The sequence below is a fragment of the Tympanuchus pallidicinctus genome, unplaced genomic scaffold, assembly GCF_026119805.1.
Source record: "Tympanuchus pallidicinctus isolate F22 unplaced genomic scaffold, pur_lepc_1.0 scaffold11, whole genome shotgun sequence".
Lineage (NCBI taxonomy): Eukaryota > Metazoa > Chordata > Aves > Galliformes > Phasianidae > Tympanuchus > Tympanuchus pallidicinctus.
The window spans coordinates 4,426,184-4,447,854 of NW_026294627.1; the positions used below are offsets into that span (position 1 = coordinate 4,426,184).

The 21,671-nt window shown below is 34.7% G+C and overlaps 1 protein-coding gene across 18 annotated transcripts in view; it reads left to right on the forward strand.

Annotated features, from left to right (window-relative positions):
* Positions 1-21,671, forward strand: part of DLG2 (discs large MAGUK scaffold protein 2) — a 986,929-nt gene that overhangs the window by 389,083 nt on the left and 576,175 nt on the right. For 12 of the 18 annotated variants that reach the window (XM_052669729.1, XM_052669569.1, XM_052669618.1 and 9 more), the window contains one exon: positions 1,071-1,151. The exons of the other annotated variants lie outside the window; for them this stretch is intronic. In XM_052669729.1, the coding sequence (XP_052525689.1) occupies positions 1,071-1,151 (81 nt within the window). The remainder of the gene's footprint in view (positions 1-1,070; positions 1,152-21,671) is intronic. 18 annotated transcript variants of the gene reach the window in all.

Genomic DNA, 21,671 nt, shown 5'->3' on the forward strand with positions numbered 1-21,671 from the left:
GTCTTGTTTACCTAGTGCTTGTAAGTGAAATGTCTTGATATTACAGGAGATAGTAGGGAAAAAAAAAAAAAAAAAAAAAAAAAAAAAAAGAAGTGCTTTTTGTCCTTTTACATTTAAAAAGTTAAAATTTTTAATAATATATATATAAAAATCCTTAAAGTAATATACTACAAGATGGATGTAAGCTTTTCACATGCATGTAAAGAATAAGAACTTCATAAAAATGCATTTGAGTACTCTAGGAGTTAAATGTTCTATAAAAAAAAAAAGCTAATAGATGCTGAACTAAAGACCTAAAGACAAAGTAGTTTTATTATTTACACTGTGATCCTTGCCACACAGCTCTCGCTGTTACTTACAGGGCTCTCTCGTATTGTTGTTTTCTGCAATGGCGTTGGCTCATGCCTAGTCAGGGGTGTGAATTCATTGCATTGCATTGCAATTCCAATTCACAGCAAATAGATAAATAAATAAATAAATAAATAACCCCACTGTTGGTTAAAACTGAATGTATAGTCTCCTATAAACATAACAAATTCATAAAGATAATATATACAGTCAGCTTTAAAATGTAAAAGAAGCAGGATTATTTCTAATTTTAGCTGGAAAGAAGTGGACTGTAAAGAGAATATTTATTCATTCCTTTATAGCATTTTTGCTTGATTTGCTAATAATTACTTGTGATGGGTAGATGTTTCATACTGAAAATATACTGAAATAAAGTAGTGCAGTGTTAATTCTCATGAAATATTTCTTCCTTGCTTGTTCTTCCTTGAAGGAAAAATAACTATTCCACAGGCATTTCTAATCAATAACACACTGAATATTATAGAACATAATGCTTTTTCATTTATGTTAAATAGCCTCTAGGCACTTAAGCGAGTATTGAGAGATTGAAAAGAATAGATGGTATGCCAGATTAATTTCCAGAGCAGTTATAGCAACAGATTCTCCTCGCCCCTGAAAATCAAACTGGGAAGAGAAAGTACACAACTAAGCACCATATGCAAGCATAATGAAAAATCTGAGTTTGGAACGTGTCCTGAGTAGATGTCTCTATGTACTTCCAGAAAGGCCAAGAGGAAGAGAATCCCACAGGTAGAGGCCTTCAGCTGGGACCTTTCCCTGAAATGGAATGGACTAATGCACAGGTGAGAGTAGTGAACTGAGCTGTGGGGATAAAAGTGAGGAAAGGCAATAGTTTCTGGACTGCTGCTTCATAGTTTTGTTTTTGTTTTTGTTTTCAATTTCTTTGTTGAACACCTCAATAATTGACAAGATTCTGAGGCACAAAAATTTTGCCTCAGCTACCCGTGATTACTCACTACTCAGTGATTAAACTGAAAATAATTTGCTCTTTTAAGAAAAACAATTTAGCCTCACCTGGCTTTTGACATCTGACCAAGTCAACAATATTGCCATGATATTAAATGACTCTTCCTGATCACATTTCATACTGGTTTTGGGTGTCTCCTATAGATTGAGGTGGATTGTGTCCTAAAAATGATTGTCTCTTTCCATTGTCTAGACTTCTCTCCATTGCCTACACATTCTTTGCAGTCAAATAACAGGTATAAATGCCTAGATTTTACATATCTTCTGTGGTGAGGGAAGTTTTATCTTTTCAAAATTTATTTATTCTCTATTTGCCTAGCAGTGATACCATCAGTTTATGAGTGGTAGTAGGCAGGCTTTCCTGGGAAAGGAAAATTAAGCGTATTTATGTTGAATGTTAAAGCTGTCATGGACTTGAGAAACCTGACAGACAGCAGCACTGATGAAGATATTTCTTTTTATCAAACAGCCTTTCTAGTAAAGGAGTTATCATTGAAATTATTACAATAAAAAAAACTCCAATTTAAAAAAAAAAAAAAAAAAGACGACTCTATTGCATGAGGATACAAACCTCCATACATTTCTGTTATCAAAATATTCGATTTGCTTTATGCTGCATTTGTGTTCTCAGCTTTCAGTGTATGACCTCCTGCTATTATCGTAATAGACATGAGAGAAACTTGATATTTTGGTTTCTTGCCAGCTGGGTCCTTTGGAATCTCAGGAGGAAAAGGAGACACGTTAAGATTTCAGGATAATGCACACTAATGGGATATTTCTGGTAAATGTAGTCTACACTGATATGTTGCTGATGTCCAAATTGCTATCTTTTGATTTCAGAGTTAGCAAGACACAGGGATAAACAGACAGATGATCATTCTAAGTGACCCTTGCAGAGCACTCTGCCAGGTGGACATCAATTTATAATGGCTAATGATGTTTAAGAAATTTTCACGAATAATAGGGAAAAAAATATGGGTAACTTAAGGTTGAATTCAGTGTTAAATGCAATGAATAAGAATTCTTACCGACTGTATCTTAACACTGTTTCTGCCTACTATGATTTTGAAAATGGCCTAATGAAATTTATTTCTTGGTATATTTTGGATGCACATAACTAATTCTTACTGCTTTTTTAACACCTTCAAAGAAAAAAAATGAATCTAGTCAGTCACTCTTTAATTAATCGTGTCATTTATTCACACAAAGATGAACAAAAAGCTCTTCAATACTGAGTGGCACACAGTAGGAGGCAAGTGCTGTTTGCTCCTTAACAAGCCCATATGGTAGTAGGAGATCCAGTGTCCCTACTATGCAAACAGCACTGAATCTTTAAAAGCATGTTAAACAACATCTGCTGGTGATAAAATAAGTAAATTAGAAAGCTCATTACTTGTTAACTTTCGCCTAAGAGCCATAAAAAAATCAAGCTGAAGAGATATGTGGAATATTTTTGAAATTCTGGAGTGTCAGTATTGTGCTATTTATTTTTATTAAAAAAAAAAATAAATCTGCAGAGCAGGTTAACTAGAAGTCATCTCTGGGAAAAAATATTGGCATGATTAAGGAATATTTAGCTGAAAAAGCAAGCATAATAATAAATTTATGGTTAGAATAAGTTGATGATATTCAGCATAGGTTTAAAGCAAAGCAATTATATCAGATAAACTTCATTTCAGACTGTGAATTTGTTAGATGAATGTCCCTAAATGTTGTGAAGGTTTTAGTAAGGCATTTGATTTAATATTACACTGTATCTTATTTTAATAAATAACAGTATACTTTATCAAAGTAATACTCATTAAGGACTGATTAGCTGACATAGTAAAGTACCAGTAGATAATAAACGGCCCTTTCATGGAAATACTGAGAGATAGTTTCCATGATTTAGAATTGGCTGTAGACGACATGTTTCAATGTTAGCTGAACTGACTTGGAAGGTGGCACAAATTCATGGATGGCAAGATTTGCAGATGCAAAGATTTAAAAAATAGAAGAGAAGGGAGAAGTCAGATGGAGCAGTCCAGTTACAGTCTGGCCTGGTCAGCAGAATCTATTCAAACAAAGTGTTTATTACCTGGAAGAGAAAGATTACACAGCCAGAGGGAAGAAATGTCATCCACACAAACAGAGAGGGAACCCCTAACCTGGAAATAGATGACTGTGAGGTGGTTTCAGACTAAAGAATGGGCAGCTCAGCAAAGGTTTATGCAATGATCTTTTAATGTTAGATGATTAAGGGAAGAATAAGGATAAGATTATAGTTGTATATAAAACAAGAGTCTTGTTTCATATTGTTGTGCCAAGTTCTAGGGTCCATACCTTTAAAAGTTACTGAATATATATGTTCAGAGAGAGAATATAGACTAGAACAGAGAAAAATTCCTCCAGAGAGAGACTTGTCTCTCTCTCTCTCTCTCTCATAATGACAGTGTATTTCTGTGGGGAGACTGGGAACAAGGGGATTCTTCAAAGCAGCAAAGGAAAGCAGAATACATACGATAGTGAAGCCAAACAAATGCTGGACAGGACTTTTCAGCAGTGAGGATGCAGGACAAATTATGCCAGGAAGTTGTAAATTTCCATCTCGCTATGTTTCTGAAATAGATATGCAGTCTTATTTTTAAGATACTTTTGTCAGACTTATGAGCTGTGGTACATTAAGCTAAACTCAGTGATACAGTGATACTCTCTGTTTTGAATTCTGAATCTTTTAGGCACCTGATCTCTGGTCCAGCAGACTCAGCAAAATCTACTTCAGTGAAGGAATGTGGGATTAGATGATAGGGCTGAGTGAGATTCACCTAGTCTAAGGCAGTCTATCACTTTCTTCCCCAGATACCAGCTTAAATGAAGATATGTGGAACTGTATTACAAGGTCTAATGAGAGCATTGACTTTCATTTACCTTCCTTCCTGTGGATGAATGGAGGCAGGCTGGCAATGCTTTTCTAATTTTTCATTTAGTTCAGTATGAGCTCTGTATGAGTATCTGCAGCTCAATGCAACCTTGAATCAATTGGATGCTACCTATAGCTAGTAGAAATCAGTTCTGTTGGCCTCTTACCTGAATAGGCACCTCACAAAAACAATGAATTAAGTAAATAATAAAAATAAAATAAATGATGCCTGCAGTCCTTACTTCTATTATTACTGTTCCACGGGAAAAAAATATCCAAATATCTTAAGAAAATCCTTAGGTTCACCTGATTGCTCTTTTCTTGGAAATGTTCCCTTTCCCTTTCTCTTTTTTCTTTCCCTTTCCGTTTTTCCCTTCCAATACACAAGATATATAGATACCTCAGTATATCCTGGCCTAGATGACAATGAAGGCTAAATCCTGCCTAGGTCACTGATACCTGGAATAATTTTCCTGTATTGATTTAGACGTGGTAAATGTTGATTAAAACCATAAGATCTGTTTGAGAGGGTTTGATGTTTTTTCAGTATTGTGTGACTGCTATCTACATCTCTCTGATGTTTTGTACAACTAATTGTAGATCAGTTGGTCTATAAAATGAGATTCTGAACTTAAGATACGTTGTTTCATTTTCTGTCTTTGCAACTAGTCTTGAGTCATTTGGGTCAGCTTTCTTCATTCTCTTTGCCTTTGTTTTCCTATCTGTAAAAGGGAGATCGAAAATTGCTTTGAGACAAAAAAAAAAAAAAGAAAACAACAACAACAAAAAAACCCAAACATCATATTTCCTGAACAGCTATTAGAATTTTTCTGTTTTACATAGAACATTAATGATTGTAGACTGTTACACATACTATCAGAGCAGTGAATGATGTTTTCTCACAGAATAACAGTCTAGCACATTTAGAGGTAAGAGGAAACCAAGGCTCTGAGTCTATAGTAGACCATTCAACCTCTAGAGTAATTAAAATTGAATTTGATTTACCCTCCCTGTTCCTAAATATCTCATTTTAGCAATAATTTTCTAGTTCTTTGCTTTGACTTGCATTGAACATAAGCTACCTTCTTTGAAGTACCACGAAGAATAAATTTGGCCTAATTGTTCTCTGTCATTCAGTCAGAGAAAGTGACTTTAATCTGCAGCCATGCAAGGACGGAAAGGTATATTGCTCAATTGTGAAATTAAAAAAAAAAAAAACAAAAAACCCCACACATTTTCATGGCTTGTGTTCAGCAAATCTGTCTTCAACTTAACATTTAAAACAATTAAATAGCTAGATAATTAGAAGTCTAAGCCGTTAGCCTAGTCCTAGGGAGAACTGTTGAAAATTGGTTTATTTGGGGTCCATCTCTTTCTGTTGTCGCTTGATTTAGCCTCAGGTTCTGAGATCTTTGAAGCTTAGCCACTTCAATTTTACTTCTGCATTTGATTCGTACATTGGAATCCCAGTCCTTAACACTGACATCAAGATGTAGCAATGGGTATAGGGCAAAACAGAAACTAACATTCTGTCAATGATCTTAACATTTAATCTGTGGAAAGAACAACTGGGCTCTTATAATCCTTACTGTAATTTGAAAATAATAACAGTGGCATAGTTTTCATCTCAAAAGCTACCTGTATTCAAGTGGAATTTTCTGATATATAGATCCACTCACTTTGTATATTCAGGGTCATATATATTACCATAATTGTTTAGATACTTCCTCTGCTATTTTTTCAGAAATTTCCTATATTACTACAGACTTATAAGCTAATTTCTTGGTAAGAACTTTTGTGCTGAAAACATTACATGGGTATCACATCTAATTTTGCCTGCAGTACCTTTTTATTATTCATGATTACACATGAGCAGTAGAAAATTTGGAGGTATGCTTTATCAATTTATTAGCCCTCCCTCCCATTGTCTCAGTTGCTGCTCCTTTGTGTTTTCTCTGAAAGACTTTGTCAGATCTTACTCAGGCAGCCTGGCTCACCACCATGCAGTTGATCTTTCAACCTCACAATCTCAGCAGAAACATTTGCTCCATTTGAAATAAATGATTAAACTTCAAATTACATAACTTTCTAGATGAAATATTCTAAGTTTCTAGATGAACAAACACTAAAAAAGATGGGTAAAGATTTTATTATTAGAGCTTTCTTCTGGCTTAGTTACTATTGAAAATTGTTGTTCTGGAACAGGAAGTTAGTGTTATTAAAAATGCAATGCTATTTGTTGGCAACTCTTTCAAACTAAAAGTCTTTAAATTTTTTAGTGGCTTCCATTAATAGTTATCACTAATATTTCAAGTACTGTTAGAAAAGCATTTTAAATAAATTCTGAGTGGCAGCCCCTGCAGAGACTCACTTCATCTGAAATGATTTATTCCTATATTCCACTTTCTAACATGCAAGATTGTTCATTGGATCTTCCAGTTACTATAAGTGAACCCTTGAGTCTGAAGTAATCTTACATCTTTGCAGTCAGAAGCAAAGGTAACTGCTGTTTTTAATCCTCAATTAAGTAATTCTCGCATAATTTCCTGTCAAGGCCTAATATTAGCATCCTGCCAATATTAAAGAAAGTTGAATATGCAGTTAATAGTTTTTCTCAAAAAACAACTGAGAAGAAGTGTTGTTAATATCAGTATTTTCTCCTTTTTTTCTTTTTTTCCCCCATATTATTTGAATAAAGTAAATGCTGTATCTTGAAATAGTTGTTTGCAGTAGCTATTCTCGATGTTTTCCATTCCTGTGATGCCATTCCACCATGCCATGCAGTGTGGGTTTAATTTACAGCAACCAATTTATTTGGAGTTAAATGTTACGTAGGCAATGAAGAGGTTCTTCTGCTTTTAATTGATGCTGTGACCTACATTTTTCCCCAAGGCAATACATCAATTTTTCAAAAAAAAATCCTGTTAATTATAATTGTATTCTATGGTGCTGAGTCAATTGTCATTTCCACTATATAAACTTTAAAAATTAGGGGGCTTTAGTTCAGGTATTTTAAATCATGTTAACAGAGATTTGCCTCTGAGTTTGGTAGCTCAAACAGAAATGTTTTGTGAGACAATGGCTGCAGTCTCATAATCTGTATAAAACTCTGTAAATTATGTCTGGCCCAAGAGGTACCTATGTTGGCTATATTGTTGATGATGGCACTTCCTGCATTTTTTGAGAAACAAAGCCAGAATTAATGTATTACTGTCAGCTTAAATTCCCATGGCCTCTTGTGGAACAGATGTGTGGTTATGACCGTCTACTAACCCTGGTTTCTGAAATAACTTCTAGCCACACTACAACATTGAATAAATTTCATATTTCCTCACAAAGGAAATGATGTCCATTCATGAGTGCTCTGACCCCTATACCAACGGCCTCATGGAAAAAGTTGGATATATTTTGGCAGCTTGGATGAAAGATGGCTTACATCAGTGTAAAAATTAAACCTTTTAAAGGAAGAGGAAATTTATTTCTCATCCATAGCCAGTGAAACTTTAGAGTCACCAAACTTTAAATAAACACCCTGCATTCCCATTCTTTCCTGTGGAAGGTTATGTGCTAAACTAATAATACCCAAATATGCTATACTTCCTTGATGTTTTCTCCCTAATGATAAACTCACTATGCTAGACTTTATTTTTTTAATATCAGTTTACTTTGGATGGAGCTAAAGCACACTTCCATCATTAAAACATCTGGGATTTCTTGATTACTGAAGTATGAAGTTATGTTGGATAAGCTCCATCATGACAAATAAAATTAGTTCTCAACACTGAAGAACAGATCCAAGTTTCCTGGGTTAAGGAATAAATAAATATATAAATTAATATTATTAATTATAATAACTTCCACAGCAATCTTAATAACTTTACAATTTATTAGACAATCTTTTCAGTATTGCATAAAGCCATCATTACACAATAGTAAGAAGTTCAGTAACAGCTTCTGAAAACTTCAGGAGCCTGGAGTCTATCTGAATTCTCTGTTTTTCAGAACTTTTAAAAATCAAATAATTTTCTTTAATAAACATATGTTAGTACTTTTATTGCCTCTTGAGACAGCATCCTGATTCAATATTTCAAAATGTTGTTTATGAAATTTGGAAATTTGTAGTATCACTTACCATTGGTAATGACTGATGTAATTCTCTTAAGTTCAGAAATTAATCATTATTTGATGTGTAGCTTAAGGTAAAGTAACTATTCAGTTGGAAAATCCTTCTGAAAAAGAAGTATGTTATAACTTAAAGTATACTCCTTTGTGCCTTTACGTTATATTGATTCTGGCTGCCTCAGTAACTACCCAATTTAATTTTTTAATTTATTCAATCTCCACCTAATGGATGGAAAGTATTTTTCTCTGTGCTTCATCCTTGCAAATATTCAGCGATTCAGAAAAGAAGAAAGAATGATGTGAAATAGGAGCTGTAAAAACAGATTCGTTAATTTTATTGGTAATATATGCTCTTTCTGTAAATAGCCCAAGGCTTTTTGATTGTTTTTATAAACTGTTTATAGGAGCTTTACTGCTACAAATGGAATTCTTTTCATATCGTATTTGGAAAAATATTTCCCAGAGCAAAAGTAATCATGATAAAATGTAATCATTACAGCACAGTTCTGTTTCAAGGAAAAAACTTTTTTTTTTTTTTTCTGGCATAATAGAGGAATGCACAGTTTCTCAATGATTTAACACCAAGTGCATGTGCCTCTGTAAAAAGAATGCATGCTTTAAAGTTTTACTTGAAGTTAGATTATATTAGTACAATATTTTTTTTTTTCAGAATCTTTATTCTGTGAATAAAAACATATAAGAATTAGTAAGATATGCACAATTTTACAGGATGAAAAGAAATAGCTCTAAATAAAGAGTGAACTGAACTCAACTTCTGCTGTGGAAGACTTTGTTCTGTAACACCATTTGCAACCAAACCCTCAGTAAAACAAACAAACAACACTACCATTATCTGGGTGACAAAGATATTGTTCTTGCTTACAGAAATCATTGTTATCAATTTTATTACTAATGGGGAATGATTGAGGTTTGTTAAACTGGTAGCTGAAGACTTTAGAAGATTCTGACATCAAGAAACTGTTGAATTCTGTAAAGCACATGCAATGAAGACACATTTTCACATTCAACATCCTGAATGTGAGCCTTTTCTTTCAATTCCAGGATTAAATAAGAAATTCCTCAAAAGTCTATTTCAAAGACAGAAAAACCATAGAATTGAGAAAACGATACTTTAGCTACCGCTTGTTTACATCCAAGGCAGAGCATATTGTTGAGTGAGAGAGTATGTGTAGCTTCATTATTATGTAACCTTTCAGTAATGCTGCAGGTTTTAGCATTGAATGAGTTGACTTAGATCTTCCTCCACACACATTGCTTTGTATTCTAGTGAAACAGCAGGTATAGATCACTTTGGCTGCAGGAATCTGAAAACTGTGGGTTTTGTTCTGACTGACAAAACATCTCAAAGTTTTATATTTACAGCCTTATAGATACAAGCATAACTCCTTCTTTCTTCTTGTTCCATATCTGGGGAGTTTCTGCCCCGTCTAGTAACCTCTGAAGACCTCTACCCTTTCAGAAATGTCCATTTGTTTTCAATGAACAAATTTTCAGTGATCAGATACTTCAATTTTTCTTAGAAGTTTCATCAAAAGAGTTGTCTTTCTTAGCTTAAATTCTCATTCAACATAAGTTCCACTGAACTTCTAGATTCCAGATTTTCAAAGCACCTTTTGAAGACTTAAATAATGAAGGAAGAGGTCCTGAGCCACTTGTGTTAGCTTTGAAGTTAGTGCTGCTTCAAGCAGAAGCTGGACTACATTTTATCAGTTACTCAAAGCCCAAATTGATATTCTGTAATTCTATGATTCTGTGATTTTCACTGAAATTAATTATGGACTGTGTTTGAAGGGTGACATTATAGATTAAGAACTGACCAAATTTAAAAATCCCAGTGCTAAGGATCCCTGTTTCTCACCCACACTTCTGTCATTCTTAATATTTAGTGCAGCTTTTACTTTCGTTTCGTTTTCAGTTTTACAGTATTAAGCTTTTTTTTTCCTTTCTTTTTTTCCTGGGCACTTTGAAGCTGTTGGCCACTTCACTTCATTTTTGTCTTTTCTTACCCCGATTCTGCCAAGTCCTTGTTGGCAGAAACGTTACAAACTTTTTATATCATAGTGATGTAATTGATAGTGTAGCTTTCCAGTATTATTCATGTAATGAAATGCGTTTTCAGGATTGAAATAAACAACAGAGATAAATGATCTACTCTGAAATAATCTGCATCTACAATGAAGATAGGCAATCCTCGGCTGACAATTCTAAATTAATTTCTACACCAAAGATAGAGGATAAAGGAGGAGATTTGGGGGTGTTCCACAGCCAGATATTAACTGCCATTCCTGGAGACCTGGTGGAAAACTGAAGTTGCACAGGGTCCAGTTTTTTGGGAATGCTCAGAGCCATTGTAACAGATACAAAAGGAGTAGGTGTTTACTTAGGATGTTCAAATATGCATATGGAATAAGCAATGAGGGCATTTTTCACATTATTTTAGTGTACCAGATGCTTGAGGACAAAAAGGATAAGACCTTTTCCCGGTATATTCTGAAGAATATGTTAAGATGTTTTTGGGGAAAAATGTTCTTTCCATTTGATGATGTAGACTGTGTTCCTTACTCCATGGGTTGGAGATCGGACTAAAACTTGGTGGTTAAATGCTGGCCACGCATTTCCTAGGTTCTCATCCTGACTCTTCTGGCAGTATCTATTCTTCGTTTATTTTACAGATGAATTAACAGAGCTTTCACTTGGCAATTTCCAGCAATAATGAGGGGGAAAAGCTAGATCTTTTAGAAGTAGCTAAATCTTACTCATTCTTCCCTAGTAAGGAAAGGAGAACTGTAATTTGGAGATGATTGGAGTCTGCTATCAGCAGGCAGAAATTTTACCTATGTTTACGGAGAATAAAACCCTTCACATGACTTTTAAAACGACTGCATGGCTGCCTGAGTTCTGAGTCAAGATATTTTCTTAATCTTTTCAGTGTCTGCTGTTTGATGCCATTATTCCAAGTAATTCAACAGTTTAAATTAGATAATTGGTGATCAAATTCCAGCATTTTTCTATGAATGTCAGTGCTTGCCTCCTTAGACTTCCGGGAGAGAGGTAGCTTTTGAATGAGTAATTGATTTTAACAAGTAAAAGCGCTCTTCTTATTTTAGCTTTCTAAAGATATTCCTAGCATTATTTCAAGGTTTGTACATCTGTTGGTAAAGAGGATGAGCTGAGATGAGGGTGAGTAGCAGTGGCTATATTCAAGAAGAAGGGAAAGGAGATATTGATGGCAAATTAGAGAACATACGTTAAAAGGTTGTGTGGAGAGATGTAGTATGGGGAATGGTGAAACTAGACTAGACACCGATGAAAAATAATGGGAATGAAGAATTAGAAGCTGTTAATAAATAGGCTATGGAAAAGGTGTATGCTGTAGAAGATACGTAACGTTAACCGGTTAAAATTCCTTTCCTCTTGCTTTCTTAATTCTGTTTTGACTGTATGATATAGAAATGCAATAATAATCTGCAGCAATGCTGAGACTGAACCACATCTAAAACACAAATTAGCTTTCATTCTTTAATATGGGAAAATCACTAGAGAAAAAGGTGATCTGAGTTTTGTTACTGTCTTAGAGCAGATGACACCAGCAAATTCATGGAAAATATGTTTGAAAGTCAAGCATTATACTGTCTAGTAAAAATTCTTATTATAAAAATTTTAATAAACTAGGGAAAGTGGACTTCATATCGTGGCTGTGTATAAACACAGTGTCTATGCAGATGTGTTATTTGAGATCCATGGCATCAGAATTAATGTTTTAAAGTATATTAAAATAGAACTTAGTTGACATTGAGATATTGTTCATAAACATACTGCCATTTCAGTCCCAGAAATTAGTATTAGTAAATTAGTAATTAAAAATTAAAAATTAGTAATATAGCACGAGAGTATAAAAAAAAAACAGAGTGAAACATAGATTCTATCCCAGCTTACTCTTTAGATTGGTAGGCACAGCAGAAATTCTCAATGGGCTAGAGTTCCTGTGCTGTGTAGCTTACTCTCCATATAGATCTGTCATCATATGATGCAATTCATTTTGTTGGCCTTTTTGCTTATTATATATGAATTTCTCAGGATAAGTAGTAGGCTCTGCAAGTATGGAGTCAACAGGTTCATGTAAATAATTTTTCAAAAATCACCACACTGACTATTTTTACTATTTCTGCTGGTTATGAATTTTTAAATCTTATAAGACAATTGCCTTCTAACCTGGATTAAATATCCTCCCAAACAATAATCCAAACAAGTGTGTATACTTATTCAGTTTCAGAAGGTTGAAGAAGCCAAAGCAAATCTAATTCCTCATTTTCACAGTATGTTATAACTCATGTCCTTGTCATAAATTTTTCATTTTAGTGGGACTTTCAGACGATCCCTATGTAATAAAATGGGCTATTGCAATATGTTTATAGAGTCCTTTGAGTTTTAAGGGACTCTTATCTCCTCTTTCCCTTTCCCTTTCCTTCCCTTCTCTTCTTTTCCGTTCCCTTCCCTTTTTCATTTTCTTTCTCCCTTTGTCTCCTCAGAACAAAGAAATGGTTTGAGATGCGTACCTCCACAGCTTGTACTTCACAATCATTCTTAAGTTAGACTGTCTCATTCCTTTGAGTGCCTAGAATTTAAGTGTTATTGTAAGAAAAATTAACATAAATCTTTTCGCTAATAAAAGAATTTATTAGTTTCATATATTTACTCTACTGGAAGAGGTTAATTGGCCTTCCTTCAGTCCTCTATTGTCTTTCTTGATCCTTACTGAAAGGATCAGTAACCTAGAGCCCTTTGCTGATTAACTTTCTTTTTGTCATTATGATGCTTAGAAGGGATTTAACTCAAATTAAAAATGAGAAAGAAAGAACGGAAGGCAGTAGAAGTATCTGTTTTGAAAACTGTGACACCACAACCTGGAATTTTTCCAATAACCATTTTTTTTTTTTTGCATTTGAAATTGGCAAATTAAATGATTAAAGGTTTGATCCTATTAGAACTTAACTAATGTAACTCTTCTAATGTGATGCCTGAAACACTTGTCTTGAGCTTGTCATACGTCCTTATAACAAGCCTATATCACAGAAACTTTCAACCACGGTAAGCATTTTGCTTACAGCTCTGAGAATCTGAGAGCAAATAAAGAGTTAAATGGAAATGTAAACGATGGGCTAAGATGTGACAGTTTATATTAGCTGAACTGCCAGCCTTAAATAAGGGCCAAACAAAGCTCACATGTCAATTCCTGATTGAAAAAAAAAATATATTCTTACTTGAAAGATGATTTCCTAAACGTTGCTTTTGACCAACAGTCTTAGGCACAGTGAAACCTTGTCATCCTTCCAGGATTTCTGTGAATTTGCTGAACACAAAATGACATTGCATGCACACAAACCAGCTGTTTATTGTGACTGAATACCATAAATATGCATTATAGTATATATCCTTAACATGTCTAGGCAATCTGTAGATCTAACAGCATAAAGCAGAACATAATTCAGAGGAGAGAGATAGACAAGTAACTTTGGGAAAAAAGTGGGTCAGATCCATAAGGATGACTGATTTTCTATTTGTTCATCATTCTGCTTTTGTTTTTCTCAGGGATTTTTTTTTGTAAGCATGGGAATGTGGTTGATTTTCTCACGATAGCAAGAAATGTGAAGAGAGGATTAAGAGCGAAGTTCTTATTTGGGTGTGATATTTAAGTTTTTAAATGCCTGCAACCTGTGGATGCTTAGGTACCAGGAATGTCAAATTATCTCTCTCTGGGGAACAAAGGATGACAATTACTGATTAAATATGGAAACCTGTTTGCAGGAGACAGACTGCAAACTGTGTGTCATTACTTTCACAATTCACTGTGATGAGAAGTAGATAATACGTGTTTTTGGACAAACGGTGTCTCATTGTCTTTAAAGGGAATTTAGCTTTAAGCCAGTTTAATTTCGTGAATCTCTGGCTTTACATCCAGACATATAAAGAGACAAATATATGTTCAGGTGTATGAGGGTCTTACGGATTAAAAGCCATATTATAATGAGTCTTTTTTTTTTTTAAACATGAAGGAAGGATAGTTTTAGTAGTGTAAGCAAAAATTTTTACCAGGTGCACTGAACTAGATTCAGTGGAGTGTTGCTAAATAGTGCTGTTTTGCTAGTTTAGCTGTAAAGTGTTCACTTAAAATTAGTCATCGCTGTCACGAAACAATATTTTCATACTGTGCTGGGTAGAAAGAGATTAAGGCATTCCTGTTGATGGCTAATTCTAATCTGGTCATTTGTTTTCATCTTGTATTAGTATGCTCACCCCAGTTCCAAGAAACTGGTAGTAAATTGCACTGACTTCAGTATTTACCTAGTGAATGCTGTGTCTATAGCCTTGTTAGTCTTATAAAAAGTCTTTAGTCTTTAAATACATATTATGAAAATAGCACAGTGCTCAGTATCCCATCCCCAAATGAGTCTCCAGGAGGGCACTGTGTGACTGTGCCACAGTCAAAGAGGGCAATGGCACCATATAGCACAAATAGGTTTGCATTATTCCTCAGCTAAGGAGCCATTTGCCCTCTCCCACCACTAATTGAGACAAACTGACAATCCAGCGCTCTTTCTTGCCTGTCTGGATAACTCATTCCTCAAAATACATCATCTGGAACACAACACCATTGTTGAGTTTTTCTAGCATTGCTGATATTCAACTCAGTAAGCAAAATATATTTTTCACTCTGCTGATGTGACCAAGCAAAACTAACTTTGTACACTGTGAAAGGGAAGAGATTTAAAAAAAATCAATAGTAATTCTGACATCAAATTATGTACTGACGCAGAAAATGAACTGCAATAAACCATTTCTAGCACTCAGAAGCAAGCAGATATAGGGATAGCTAATGAAAATTGTTCTAATAATTTGAAATGAGTGCATATCAGATACACAAATCCCACGTCAAAGCCACTAAAATATTTTGGGTAAATGTAACTTTTATTGGAAATCTAATCAATGCCTTATTAAACATATTACTTTTCCAGCCTGTTGCATACTTATGACTAAAATTTGACAAAATCTTACTAATTGCTTTTTTGCTTACCCAGGAAAATGGTGTCTTTAAGTTTCTGGTGAGCTAAATAACATTTTTTATATTGGTTATAGCTGAGCAGGTCACCAACAGATTGACTAGTTTTTTTTTACTATATGCTTAAATTTGCATATTCTGATGTCTCTGCTTATTCTGTAAAATGCAGGTGTGTACATGACGGTGTCCCATTTTGTCACAGAATACCTGTTAATATCCATTAAAATGTTCAAAGAGCAAGACTTATCCTTTACTTTGACAAGATATCAAAGCAGCTCTGCAGCATCTTATAAGCAGCTAATTGGAAATTTCAGCTTGCTGTTTGTGTCATTCTGTCCTTTGAGTGAGATTTTGATCAACTATAAAATCTCATGCTCTTTCTTTTTAATTCTTATAAGGAGCTCCAAATGCATCACTTCATTTTGTTAATACTGCCTGCTCATACTGGGAAAGTTCATAAAAACTGCATACTAGCAATTCCTCAATGGATAAGTCAATTAAAATACATCTAATTTAGTGCTGTTGTACATGTTGGGTAAACTTACAAAGAAAAATGATTTAATATTTGTCTTAGTAAGGATTTGAGATTAAATTAATGGTACAGCTTCTCAGTTTAATGGCTAGACCAATTTATATAATATATAAATTTGGATATATTATATAATATATCCAAAACACTATGGCACTGTTCCAGGCCATGAGAATTAAGTGCCTGTGAGATTATTGTGATAACTTGGGAATTTTTGGACAGAGGTATCTATCTTGCCTCCAGCCTTTTGAGACCATTGGTCTCATCATGATACAACCACAGTCTCTCAGTACCAACTCCACGGAAGCTGGGATTGTTCTTTTAACAATGTAATGTGGGCACATATGGCTGAGTAATTCCTAAAACCAATCTCTGATATTTTGCTATGGGTTATAATAATTCTTTCATGGGCCAAAAGAGAAAATGTATAGTCTGGTACCCTGTCAATCTTTGTGAAACTGGACAAAATTTCTAGTCATTTGATAGCTCTATACTCCAGCAATATTTCTGAAATTATCTTTACTATCAGGAGTTATTAAAGGGAGAAATTTTCTTAATGTACTGCACAGAGAGGAAGGATATAGTGCTGCCAAAAGGAAAAAAAAAATCTTACAAGCAACTGGAAAAGTGGAAAATAGCATGAAAAGTAGAAACCTACCTTAACTGCAGAAGTCTTCATTATGCTAGCTATGATACAGTATGCATAATTATAATTGGGAACATGTATTCCATCAGACTCTTGTTTGCTTTTCCTGATGTCAAACACTATCCAGATGGTTCAGTGCATTTTCTCTAATCACCTCCTTTTTATCTCATGCTTTTCTTTTCTTGATCTGCATTCTTTACAGATCCTTTTTTTTTTTTTTTTTTTTTCCTTCAAAAAAGTATTTCAGTGTCCTCCATTTTTGGTCCTATTGCCATATATTTCTCTCCTTTGGAACCATTTCTTAGTTCATTAACATAATTTGTCTTTTTTTTCTTAAATTTTCTTGTTATCTCTGATGATTTCAACCTTAATATCCTGAATGCCTTACTAGCAAACACTGCTTGTAAAGAATATTGCTTGTTATCAGGATCATTTTCAGATCCTTTAACAATAAGGATAGTATCCATAAGCTATATATATTATACATACATTTATGCTGATATGTGACAATATAAAGCAACACTCTTATTATGCCACTCAGAGGATGGTGACACACTGGAACAGGCTGCCCAAGGAGGCTGTGGATGCCCCATCCCTGGAGGCATTCAAGGCCAGGCTGGATGTGGCTCTGGGCAGCCTGGTCTGGTGGTTGGTGACCCTGCACATAGCAGGGGGGTTGAAACTGGATGATCATTGTGGTCCTTTTCAACCCAGGCCATTCTATGATTCTATATTATATGATACCAGACACCAGAATACTGAATTATCTGTAAAATAGTTTGACAGAGTGATTTTTTAAAATAAATATAGGAATTAACCCTTGAGAACTTGATGAGAACTAACAACTTTTAAACAAAGAAGTTGGTTTCTCTCATCACAGCAAACATCTTGGGCACTCAGTGCAGAAGAGTGCTGGGCTCCTCAGAGTGAACGTTGGGATGAGCCAGAGGAAGGGGTGCTGAGCTTTTGCTGAAATGGCATAAATTTGGATGCACAAATTAGAAAGCAGTGAACTCAGTGTGTATTCTCATCTTTATACAAATTCTTTTAAGTGCCTGCAGAGTGCAGAAATTCTTTGTGTTAATGTCTCAGGATTCCCTGCAGTAAATCCGTGTAATAAACACACAATAACAAAGAAAATAAAAAGACATTCAAACGTATGATTAAGTTATTCATTAACTTTTATCGTCCTTTCCATTAATATTAAGAATTTTAATATCCTTGTAGAATTTAAATCACAGCTTTATATGTCTTGCTATCTCATAGCATGCAGCAATACAGGCAAGATATCCCTTTGCATTTATAAGGGAATGCATGCTAACGGGTGGTGTCATCAGCATATGAACTAGACAGACATAAGAAAGTATGCATACAAAAGTTTTCCAATGCAGCTGACTGCTCTCTGAGGAAGAATCAATCAGCTATTTGAACAGCTCCTGTAACACATAATGAGAAGTAAAGTAAGTGAAGCTGCCAGGAAACTCAAGTGATGAAATTGAAATTTTAAATTAGTATTGGTCGGGACTCCAGGATTAAAATCCTAACCTTCCAGAAAATGCTATTGATTTTATTTCCAGCAGTGCTTGTGTACAGTGCGTACAGTGTGATGCTATCTTTAACTGATAAGGGGAAGATTTCTGCTTGTTGAATAGTTATCTCCATCTCCCATTTTTCTGTGGCCATCCTTGCAAATCTCCCTGGTCTCATAATCTAATAGATCTTCCCAGATGCAAACTCAGGGGTTTCCCAACTTTCCACTGTTCCCAGTGCCCCTTTGAGTCTGTGTAGATTACCACATAACCTATTACTTCTAGTATATCCACCTATATTCATCATTGGAGGTCTTCACATCTTTTTGTTCTTTTACAATTTTGGCACATGCTGGTAAGGCAGCACTTCAGAAAGCCTGTTTGAAAAAGTTTCTAAAGAAATGAGCTCATGTGTAAACTCAGGGATTCGATGTCACATCATCTTGTCAAGGCACCATCCATGCACTTGCCTGATCTTATTCTCTGCCCAACAATTAGAATCTTAAGCCCAGGAGGGTCAATACAAGACATAAGATTTAGTCATGTTTTCTTAAGCCAGCTACTTACAGTGGACTAAATTATACTGTATTTCAAGGAAGAATATTCCCCTGCAAGGTATTCATTCTTGGAAGGTGTCAGATGATAGAGAAGCCATCACTTCCTTGGGTGACTTGTTCTGATGGCTGCTCTCCCCCACTATTAGCATGTGCCATGTTCCCATTGTAACGCTGTCTGGCAGCAGCTTGCAGTCACTGGTTCTTGTTATGGCTTTTTCTACCATATTACACACTGCATTCAAATCACTTCTTAGTCATCAGATGGAAAGTTAACCAACTTTGAGCTTTTTATCTTTTTACTGAAATAATTTTTTTCCTCAGCCTCTGAAACCTTTCTTCCCTTTGTTCTGGTCACATCATACAACATCCTCATTTTAAGTGTAAGAAACTTGAATTTTGTGCAGTTTGTGTGTATCAATGTTATGATATACTATACTGAAACAAAATCACTTCTGTACTGCTCCTTACTAATGACTGGATATATTGCTCTTCAGAGATATATCTGGAGATTAAATTGAATTTTCTGCTAAAATAAATATCACTGAAGTTTCTCTGCTTGCCTAAAACAAGCTGCTATCTATTCAGTCTACACATTTTCAATATTCAGCTCCTTTCTAAGATTTACATATTTTCTTTATTCCTACATATATATATCTTATAAAAATACTGAATAGGAACAATTTAAATAATTTCAAATATTTACAATGTGAGTTAGCCCGTGTTTTCTTTATGATCAAGTTAGAGAAATAGCCATTTCTAGGGTGTGGCTAATCTGATCATGTATAGGCATTTGAAATAGGTACTTATTTCTCCTCCTTTGAGTATTGAAAGTCAGTAGCTTTTCTTATGAGAGGACTAGCTCAAATATCCACAAAGTAGGAAGTTTTATTTGGCAACACGAATCCCAGCCCTTCTGTGGGGAATCAACCTCAGCAGACCTGCCTTTATAATTCTTGACCATGGCAATCCTTAGGTTGTCCAAATTTTTCATCATTCAAACCATTTAGTGAAATAGTTCAATAGTGCAGGACATGCTGCTATAGCTCCAAATCTGCATTAGAGACATTTCAATTCAAATCATGTTAGTGCAATGTTTTTACATTTATCATCTAGTCTGTTCTATGTTTGATAAATCTATGCTTTAATACCATTTAATTCTGCTTATTTTTATGAGGTTCTCATGTAATGGCCTTTCAGAAACCTGAATATTTTATATTTGACAGTTATATTTACCATCTGAAGTAACGTGGTCATCAGGGGATGAAATCAATTTTAGCAAGACCTGTTTTCCATAAAATCTAGAGCAAGCATTTAGCAATATTTTTATTTTACTGTAACTGAAATTCTGTTTTCTGTGCCTTTCTGAATTTTTGAATAAGGACCACACATAGCAGTACATTTCTGATGATGCTTGTTATGGTTGCTCTGCAGTTTTATATATTCTGTTATGAAATTCCTAAGAGATTAACCTAAACATCAACTGCGATCAGAATATCTTAGAATTAAAAATCAGTAGAAGCATATTTTGCTTGTCACTACATGTAATAATAAATAAGAAACTTTAAATTTAACTGGAAAGAGCTAATGTATGATTCCTTAATTAATATAACTGTCTGTATAAGTTTAGCAATATTAATGTAGATATGGAGGCAAATATTTGTCTCTCTCTATCATCTATCTATTTTTGTCATTTGAAAGGCTGATGCATAACAGTCATCAACATGCTTCTTTATGAAAAGAAACTACCAGTTCAGATAATCTTTTTGACCAGATGTACAAAGTTTCTCTTTCTTACTTGAAAATAGTGAAATTTGAGTCTTAGTCATGACTATTAAGTCTTCCAGTGGAATAGGTTTTAATGCTCAAGACATCATATGTGAACTGTACTAAGATGTACCTTTGCTGTTGGAACTAGCAGTGTTCTTGCTGTCTGCTCTGAAAGTTCTCTATAAATCCCTACTGTATAGAAATGTATTCTGTCCTTTTTCTAAGATCTGTCGAGGACAATTGAGCATCTTCACTTTTTCTGTCCTAATAGCTCAAGTGATAGTGGAGTCAAAGAAGAGAATGATAATGACTAAGTGAAGCTCTCCAGTATAGCAATCTCAACTCTTGATTCAAGCAGATTTCTAACTTACTTCACAGAACTGTGAAAACACCAAACTGTAGTGATTCATTGGCTTATATATCTTGTGATCACAGAATCACAGAATCACCCGGGTTGGAAGGGACCTCAAGGATCATGTAGTTCCAACCCCCCTGCCTAGCAGGGCCACCAAACGTACACATTCAGATCAGGTTGCCCAGGACCCCGTCCAACCTGGCCTTGAACACGTCCAAGGACGGGGCATCCACAACCTCCCTGGGCAGCCCGTTCCAGGGCCTAACCACTCTCCTTGTAAAGAAATCTTGTAAAGAAATAGTGTGATCACTATATTTTATTATTTGTGACATCGACCTTTATACTGTTGACATCCCCATATGATAATTTCATGCTTTGGACAAAACTGATGTTCCTTATAAGCCAGTACATCACATGTGAACTGTACATCATATGTGAAGAGTGTATCCTCTTACCCAAGACAGCTGAGTCATGTATCTGGGAGAGATTTCTTATTATGTGAATGATGTCTAAGTATTCCTCAGAAGTTGCAGAAACAAGACTTAGTGTATAATTTAATTGTGAGTTTGTGAATAGATTTAGAGTTGGAAAGATATCCAGACTTAAATTTAGTTCTATTTTCTTTCTGTGGAAAAACAATAAGCAAAAGAAAACATAAAAGACCCCAGCATATAGTTAATCTTTTACAATTCAGCACTTCTATGTTTTCTCTCTCTGTATAAAATTTTATTGGCTATTATACATTTTTAGAGTCAATAAAAATGATGCTGTTCTATTTAGAATATTCGGGAATTAATTTGCCTGAACACCTACTCTTCAATTTCCTTCTCAGATAGGAGCCGTTAGCTTTTATT